The sequence below is a fragment of the Scomber japonicus genome, chromosome 5, assembly GCF_027409825.1.
Source record: "Scomber japonicus isolate fScoJap1 chromosome 5, fScoJap1.pri, whole genome shotgun sequence".
Lineage (NCBI taxonomy): Eukaryota > Metazoa > Chordata > Actinopteri > Scombriformes > Scombridae > Scomber > Scomber japonicus.
The window spans coordinates 2,415,040-2,424,444 of record NC_070582.1 but is presented as its reverse complement, the minus strand read 5'-3'; the positions used below and the strand labels follow the sequence as shown (position 1 = coordinate 2,424,444).

The following is a 9,405-nucleotide window of genomic DNA, read 5'->3' as shown; positions in this document are numbered from 1 at the left end:
TGAACAACTGGAGAAAGGAAACATCATGTTCTACCAAGAAGACCTGGAGCAGTGTGGTCTTGATGTCACAGAGGCCTCTGTGTTATCAGGAGTTTGTACAGAGATCTTCAAAAGAGAGAGTGTGATCTTCCAGAAAACAGTCTACAGCTTTGTTCATCTAAGCATTCAGGAGTTTCTGGCTGCAGTCTACATGTACCACTGTTACACCAGCAGGAAGACAAAGGTACTGAAGAACTTCCTGGGAGAAGGCAACAGTTACTCATCTCTGGATGACTTCCTGTGGAGAGCCATGGTGAAATCTCTCTTCAGTGAAAATGGCCACCTGGACCTGTTCGTTCGCTTCCTTCATGGCCTCTCTCTGAAGTCCAACCAGAGTCTCTTAGGAGGCCTGCTGGGTCAGACAGACGACAGTCCAGAAACCATCCAGAGAGTCATCAACAACCTGAAGAAGATGAACAGTGGGGATATCTCTCCTGACAGAACCATCAACATCTTCCACTGTCTGATGGAGATGAACGACCGCTCAGTACATCAGGAGATCCAAGAGTTCCTGAAGTCAGAGAACAGATTAGAGTACCTCTCTGATATCCAGTGCTCAGCTCTGGCCTACATGCTGCAGATGTCAGAGGAGGTTCTGGATGAGTTGGACCTGGAGAAGTACAACACATCAGAGGAGGGAAAACGGAGACTGATCCCAGCTGTGAGGAACTGCAGAAAGGCTCGGTAAGTCCAGATGTGATTATCAACATTATAAAGCTGCTTTCTCATCTGAAGCATCAGTATTACAGTAAAGATTCACACATGCACACTATAAAAGTGTTAAACATGTGTTACACCTGCTTGTTGCCAAAGTTATACATGAGTAGTGTTTCACTACAAGGAGAGCAAGCACATTCACACGTGTCAAGATATCCTCATCACAAGTCAAACACACATTTCTATTCACATTCATGTTTTTATCTTCCTGGTGATGAGGATATCTGGACACATGTGAATGTGATTAGATGATGATGTCACTGGACATTTAGATATACAGTATATATCCTTCATTTCCCTCCTGTGGGTATCTGCCTGAGGAAGACCTGTAGTCGCTGGAAATGTTCCAGTTAAATGAAATGGAGCTGTGATTCCAGTGTGTGAGTTCTCCTTGTATCACAGTTGAATAGATTTAGTACCCAGCACCGATCCCACTGAGGGTTTGTGGATGTGCACACCAACACTCCGACTTCGGCCTGGTTCACACCGGACGCGGAAGCGCCGCAAGGAGCGGAGCTACTTTCCTTTCAGCGCCCGTCTTAATCAATGGTGTCGTTCACATAGGAAGCGCTCGCGCCGTGCAGCGATCATTTCGGCATCTGGTTTATCTTCTCAGCGTGCTGCGGCCGAATGGGTCAAGCCGGGCAGGAAGTCAAACAAATCAACAACGAGAGAATCCGGTTTTCTAAATAAAGCATGGCAAAATAAAACTATTTTTCAATAATTAAACACCCCGTTAGACGAATGTGGTGTGTGTGTCTAATCAGATCACGAGATGAACACACACAGGCACGCGCGTGCATACACACATATACAGTGTTCGGGAGTAACAAATTACATGTAACTAATTACATGTAACGACGTTACGTAATTTAATTACAAAATGTACATAATTGTAATCCGTTACATTTAGTGGGAGAAAATGATTACAATTTTAGTTACAAACGTGCAAAAGCTCGGATTTGTCAAATTGTTTTTTTCATATCAACCTCCTCGTTTCAAAGTCACAAGTTGGATCCCGTCTTTGGTCATGTGCCATTCAGTCAGACTCAGCAACATGTCGGAGGCACAGAAGAACACGCAAACAGAGACAGTGAAAAAACAGCTCCAAGTGTGACAACAGAGGAGCTGAGGAGCAAAGCCGCTTGCCGACCTGGTGTGAACCAGGCGTTATAGTGCTTGACTTCAAATGTTCTTCACATGCAAGAAAAGCTTCATTTTATTGTTGGTGTGTTTATAGCTCACATTAGTAAACACAGTTATTCTGTTTATTTGTAATGATTGATAGATTAATATACTATACTATAATATACTATACTATCCACCTTATTCCTAACCCCCATGATGCCTTGCGCGAATTATGGGCGCAACTTCCGGCGCATACCGGAACCGGCGTATCCAGGAGACAGCATATCCTGGAACCGGCGTTTGTTTACTTCTACTGTCTGGTTTAAATAGTAAAAGTACGCGCTAATCTTGGGAATAAGACGTAAAACATGTGGGAACACCACCTGTCAGAGCTCAAACGGGATGATGTGATCATACCTATGCCTGTACTATTGAGGGATGGGAGGACGATCTAAAGAAGTGGCTGCAGATAACGTAAACTAGCATTTTTAGCTATTTTATTGACTTGGTTGCTACGGACGGTGAGGCAATGAATAATTTAAAAAGTTCAGAGGCATATCAGTATTTACACAGCAAGAAGGTCGGTCGCGTTTTGCTGAAGGAAGTGGGCCATAATCTGATGTACCTGAAAGCAGACATAGAGCCCAGCCAAAGCCTAAAAGTCCCCCATCACAGAGCCTGGGTTTTAGTTTCCATGTCAGGTGAAATACAGACGGCAGGGTGTTCATGTATGGCAGGGCAAGGGAGATCATGCAGCCATGCCGCTGCAATACTATGGAAGTAGGGCTGGGCGATATATCGATATAAAAAATATATCGATATAAAAAATATATCGATATATTTTTTAATGAGATATGGAATTGGACCATATCGCATATATCGATATACGTATATATATTTCAAATTTGCGCTGTGATCCTTGCTCCAAACAAGCTGCTGACCCGGAGCTCTCTGCACTGCACTGCTCCCCGCGCCCCCGCCCCTCCTCTTTCACCCACAGAGGGAGAAGGGGCTGGAGCACACACTCCGGCACTTTTCAACAAACTTGGAGGAAGCAACACCGTCTGTGGAGCGTACGAAGGACGAATTGGTTGGTAAAAGAAAAAGTAGTGGCTCAGTAATATTTAGATGGTTCGGATTCAAAGTATCAGATGAGCAACAAAATCACGTTATATGTAGGGAGTGACATAAACAAGTTACAGCCAGGGGTGGAAGCACTGCAAATCTTTTTCACCACCTAAAACAGACAGTGGCACAAACTGCAGTACGAAGAGTGTGTGAAACTGCGCGCTGCAGAAGCCCCAGCTGCAAGCCATCCACAACCCTCAAAAGCTCCAGCCCCGAAACAAAACTCACTGCAAGCTTCATTTTCCCGCAGTGTACCATATGAAAAGAAAAGTGACGAGTGGTGTACTATAACTAAAACGGTCACTTATCGCATCGCTAAAGATGTGATCCCTGTTGCAACTGTGGAACAAGTCAGATTTAAAAAGTTACTGAAAACCATGTACCCGAGATATGAGCTACCCAGTCGCAACTACTTTTAATAAAATACAATTTTAATAAGCCATTTATAGTTGTCAAAATGTTGATGCTTTTCTCATATAAATATATTTATTTTACTTTATGGGCTATTTTTATTTAAGATGGGCTATATTTTTCATTTAAATGTGCACCTTATGGAGCTTTGATTTCAAAGAACGTACTCCTGTGGTTATACAGTATTTATGTTTACATTTTATTGTTTTTTGAACAGCTGAGCATTATTTCATCCTGCTGATTTCAATCAAATTAATCATATTTGGCTTTGACTGTGACTAAACATTTGCTCTCACTTTGCGATAAAAATATCGGGATATATATCGTATATCGATATTCAGCCTAAATATATCGGGATATGACTTTTGGTCCATATCGCCCAGCCCTATATGGAAGGTAAATGTGGTAGTTTTAATAATTGTTTTCATTGCATTTTGTAATGACAGTGGTGGCCGCTGGTGTTTTAAACACGGGGAGCTCACTTTACGTCTTCATCATAAAACTTGTCATATCGAAGCGAGGCAGTTACAAATAAAAGGAGTGTTTAATTGAGGCTGTTGTATGCTTCATCTATGCACACACCTGAAAGAGATTGGTGTGGGTCTCCTCTCTGCAGCTGGGAATGCTGCGCAAGGCTGCTCACTGCTGCTGTGAGTGCTTTGGGACGGGGGCGGGGCTCGCGGCAGCACCCGGTGCTCGTTGAGGACAGATTGGTACGTACTTTCATGTCAGAGTCTCCAAAACATCAGAATACTCTCCAATAACACCAGAAAAGTCGCTATATTTGTCGATAATTGCTTTTGAGAAAAAAGAAGAGAAAGTCGCCAGATTTAGCGAGACAGTTAGGACACATTGGCAAAACTACACTCAGCCTTCCCAAAGCTGTCTATCAAGGGCTTTGAGCCCTCCAAACATTTCCTCCAATCATCATACAGCAGTAGAGCGTCCGACCCGTCCACTGCTCCATTGACCGCCAGAGATGCTCAGCGTCCAGGGGCGGGACGAGTTTGTCATATGATCCAATGAGCGTCTTATCCTGGCTTGTCCCGCCCTAGCCCAAAACAGCTGTTGGGAGAAGCCTCATTGTACACGGTTGAAGCTTTGAGTCTGCGGCGGACCAGTGTGTGATAAGGAAATCACGTCGGAAAATAACAACGTCGGCAATAAACAGCTGGTTACAGGATGATATAGTTGTAAAATCGAACGCATTCAAGTGCAAATTTGATATGATGTAAATTATAATTTTAGTCTGAATTCAATATGACAGTTGTGACAATTTATTTGATGAAATAAATGTGTTTTTTTTAAACAACATAATATAAAACACAATCAATTACAATCATACATTTTTTTCCATAAAAAACAACTCAACTATGTATAGATAAGTGGGTAATTCATTTAATAATAGATTAATTGTTGCAGCTCAAACTATACAGCACTCTACTTGTTGAGAGGGTCAGAAAATGTTCAGTGAATTCAATATTTAAGTGTAGTTTTATCTAATTTGATTGATTGATTGATTCACTTTGTCATTCTTATGCAGGTACATAATGAAATACTATTTCCCAAGTTAAAACACTTCAAAAGAGAACAGTGCAGTCATTTTCAAAATAAATTCAACGAATTCAATATGTAAGTATAGTTTTATCTATTGTTATCAGAAAATGTTCAATGAATGAAATGTGTAAGTGTAATATTAAATGTCTCACTTTTCACTTGAAATAAGTTCACCTCTTAAATTCACTAAACCAGCAAGGATCTTGAGCATTTTGTCTATTTTTGGCACCAAGTTAATGGGCACTGTTTGAGAAAGAATCTTGAACACCTTCAGACGCCTTACTGCCCGTTCAACATGAATGCGGGCATGAGCAATACGACCCATTAAAAAGTGTCCAGTACAGCAGCAGAGAGAGTGAGGAGAGTTACTGAATAACTCAGCTTTGATTTGAAGGGGAAATCACAATATTACACGTTTACATTACTTTCATTTAGCACCTTTTGTCCAAAGTCACTTACATTTTTTACATCCACGTACAGTTTAGTATTCAGTGTGTTGCTCAAAGACACTTGGACATGTGGGCAGAAGGAGCTCAAGTTTCAAACCATCAACCTTGTGATTAATGTCCGACCAGCTCTGCCAACAGAGAGAACTGAGCTAGTCGTCACATCTCAGTTTGTTTCGTCATCAAAATGCATAAAATCTATATTTAATATTAAAGTGTGTATTACATATTATCTGTCATCACAGATTTGTTGGCTGTGGACTCTCAGAGACTCACTGTGAAGTTGTGGCCTCAGCTCTGAAGTCCAACCCCTCCCATCTCACACACTTGGACCTGGCTGGAAATGACCTGCAGGATTCAGTAGAGAAGCGTCTGTCTCCTGGACTGGAGAGTCCAAACTGTAGACTGAAGACTCTGAGGTCAGTTCACTGACTGTCTGTTACTGTTGTTGATCTTAATGTTTAACAGCTGAAACTAATTTATGTACATACATAACTACCATGAAGTTCATTTTATTTCCATATTTTCACTGTGTTGAACACACACACACACACACACACACACACACACACACACACACACACACACACCAGGGATCGAGTAGTGTTGTGATGTTGTAGAGTGGGGTTTCCTCCACATCAGAAAATCGCTTCCTGACGGCTGCAGCAAAGGTTTCCTTCATGGTTTTGATCGTACGGTTCTCATCGGTTTCCATGGTGTCTGAAGAGCTAACTGTTTACTCCTGGAACAGACCCAGAACAGTTAGCATCTTCTCCAGCAGTGCCCACTGGTGGGCCATGAGAGTATGAGGGAGTCTATATTCAGACACTATATATATTCCCAGAGTCCGTTTCTGCTCAACCAAGGACTGTATCGTGTAAAACGTACTATTCCAGCGGGTCTGTAAGTCTTGCTGGAGTCGTTTGGCAGGTTGGTTGATCTGTAATTGAATGTTTTGGAGGTGGGAGAAGGCTAGAGCAGAATGTTTAAATATCCAACTACTTTGCGCTTGGTTGCCATCACACCAGCAACACTCTGGTTTTTAAATTAGATTCCAACAGGCATTAAAAATCTTAGATGATTTAGAAGAAAATAATTAACATCAGTTGTATTTGAATATGTATATAAAATTAATAATTTGTCAAAAAAATATGTAGGCTTAGAGTAATGCCCCTCCCTCGCTGGCCGAGTGCAGCTGGAAGTGTGTCTCTCTTAACGGCTGTTAATGTGTCAATGCGGGCATGTTGTGTTGTGTTTCTGTATTTGATGAGTGAGTGAGAGAGAAATAGCACCTAAGCGAGCCTGGTGTGTGTCAGCAAAGAAGGAAGAGAGACAGACTGTGTAACTAGTTCTTAACTGATATCATAACTGACAGCAGATTTTTGGAGCATGCAGTATCTAATTGTTCTGGATTTGTGTCCACTCCCATGTTAATAAGATCTTTAAAGACTTGCAACATATCCCTTTAAAGTACATTCAGAAATGAAATGAAAATTGTGCGATTAATTTGTGATTAATAGCGAGTTAACTTAATACAATCGTGTGGTAAATTGCAATTAAATATTTTAATCTATTGACAGCCCTAAATATAATACAATATAACATAACAGTCTGCAGAGAGAAAACACTGCTGCTGTGTCAGTGATAACTGTGTAACTTTAGCACATGTTTACAGACTCCGTTAAAAGTCGCTCCAACTGTTAAAGCCGACTGACAGCTGATCCAGCTGTGATCAGCTGATCACAGCTGATCCAGCTGTGATCAGCTGATCCATCAACAGAAACAGACGTCGCTTCACGTGACGCTTCGGTGGAAACATCTCATTTCTATAAAATCATATCTCCTCGTCTCCTCTCTCCTCGACTGATTTCCTTGTGTCTCTCCATGCATCCACGGTGGGCGGGACTAAGACACATGTGAGGTGGATGTAATGTAAGAGAATTGAGAAGTACCTCAGGACTTACCTTCAAAGTAACCTGAGGAGGGGAGGAGGTGCAGGCGGAGCAGGAGAACAGGAAAGGAGCTGATTGGCTGGGGAAGACACAGGGAGCAGGGGGGCGGGGCTAAGGAGGCTGATGCAGGGCAGGTGTGGAGGGAAAGTGAGGAGGGAGAAGCAGGCTGGGGAGGAGGACATGAACACAGGAAGGAAACACAGAAAACACTAAAAACACAATGACACAGAGGATGTTCCTACAAAATAAAATGCAGTAGTGTCTCAGATGACATTTTCCTTCCAACAATCCCTTAAACTGAACACATGCTCCTATATAACAGCAGCCAGGAAGGTGAAAGTTTCTCTTGATAGTTTGTGTGTAGATGGGCGGGAAGCTCAGCTGAGGGGAATGAGCTGATTGCAGTGATAGCAGGGCAGATGGGAGTGGTGTAGTGCAGAGCTGCTGAATGTCCATCTAATGTTGAACACTAACAACATACAGACATCACTACTGTGGTGACACAAGATGCTCATAAACACTGAAGGAGGAAAATGAACAAAAAGACTGGATAACACAAGTGTAACACATAAATGATGGAGGATAAATACAAGCTAAGAGAGTGAATTCTACATGAAGAGTAACTAAGCCAACACTAAACAAGCCGCTCTATAAGCAGCACTGTACATGACTAGATAGTCACATAAAGCAGAGAGGAAGAAAGTTGTGGTGAGTGAGAGCTGAACTTAGTAGAGCCAGACTCACTCAGAGCTGAGAGGAACATACATAGAGCCAGACTGTGACAAGGCACAAAGTCACATTTGATGGAAGACAGATTTACACAGTTCCTCTTTCCTTCAAACATAGAAGCTACTGGCCTCAATTATTCCTTCACATTATGACTCTCATCATAACATGGATTATTAAATCATGAATTACAAACTTAATATCAATGAATGCAGATGTAAATAATGAATAGATTTTAAAAAGTAGAAATGTGCATTCAGTGTGTGAGCAGTTACAAACTGGTGTGATGGATCTGTTCCCAGTATAACCTGCAGATGTTTGTCAAACGGTTGATTTGAGGAGAAACATGCAGAGATATTTCACCTTCTCATTTGTCATATTGGAGGACATCACTACATCACTGTGCTGGCAGTGCTAACTGTACACCCGTATTCATGTTTAACACTACATCACATTTAAAGTCCAGCACATCAAAAGACACTAAAGAGCTGTTAACAGCTGCAGACTGACAGCTGACGTCACTTCAGATGATGCCTGAAAGGAAAAGACGTCCAAAAACATGTTTCCTGGATTCTTCTTCTCTCACATCTTTTCCTGCATCTCTCCCTTGTATCTTAGGAGGGAGGGACTAAGGACACAAGGATACGACTCAAGTGAGCAAAGTGTAACCCCCAGTTACCAAAACACTGAAATAAAATCAATTGATAATAGAAAGCTGAATTTATGTGGATATTATATTAATAATAAAATTAATTTAAAAAAAAAGAAAAGTTAAACTGTATTAACATAATAACAGTTGAACCACACTCTCTATCAGAGCAGCACCTGATCCAACTGAAGTAAAAGAAATAACCTGAAGCAGTCACAATTCTGCTGCTCTTTGTCAAAGAAAATCTGTTCTTCATCCTCCTCATCTTCCTCTTCATCCATGTGATCCTCTTGATTATTATCATTATTTAGTCAGCATTTTATTTTTGGGTTTAGAAAAGGAAGTGTTACAGTAGGGTTAGAGACAACAAAAATAGGATTTATCAAACCAAAATAGGAATAAATAATTGAATTATAGCCTAATTAGTAAAAAACTAAACAAAAACATTTTAATCAAACAAAAATAAATTTAGCACTTAATATTAAAACTTACAAACATACACGTACAGTTTAGTATTCAGTGTGTTGCTCAAAGACACTTGGACATGTGGACAGAAGGAGCTCAAGTTTCAAACCATCAACCTTGTGATTAATGTCCGACCAGCTCTGCCAACAGAGAGAAGTGAGCTAGTCGTCACATCTCAGTTTGTTTA

At 41.2% G+C, this 9,405-nt stretch overlaps 1 protein-coding gene across 1 annotated transcript in view; it reads left to right on the top strand.

The window, feature by feature from the left end:
• The first annotated feature begins 468 nt into the window (after positions 1-468).
• The window catches only part of LOC128359172 (NACHT, LRR and PYD domains-containing protein 12-like), a 28,552-nt gene continuing 19,615 nt past the window's right edge, over positions 469-9,405 (top strand). The window contains exons 1-2 of the mRNA XM_053319609.1: positions 469-723; positions 5,672-5,845. Coding sequence (XP_053175584.1) covers positions 506-723; positions 5,672-5,845 — 392 coding nt within the window. The 5' untranslated portion in view covers positions 469-505. The remainder of the gene's footprint in view (positions 724-5,671; positions 5,846-9,405) is intronic.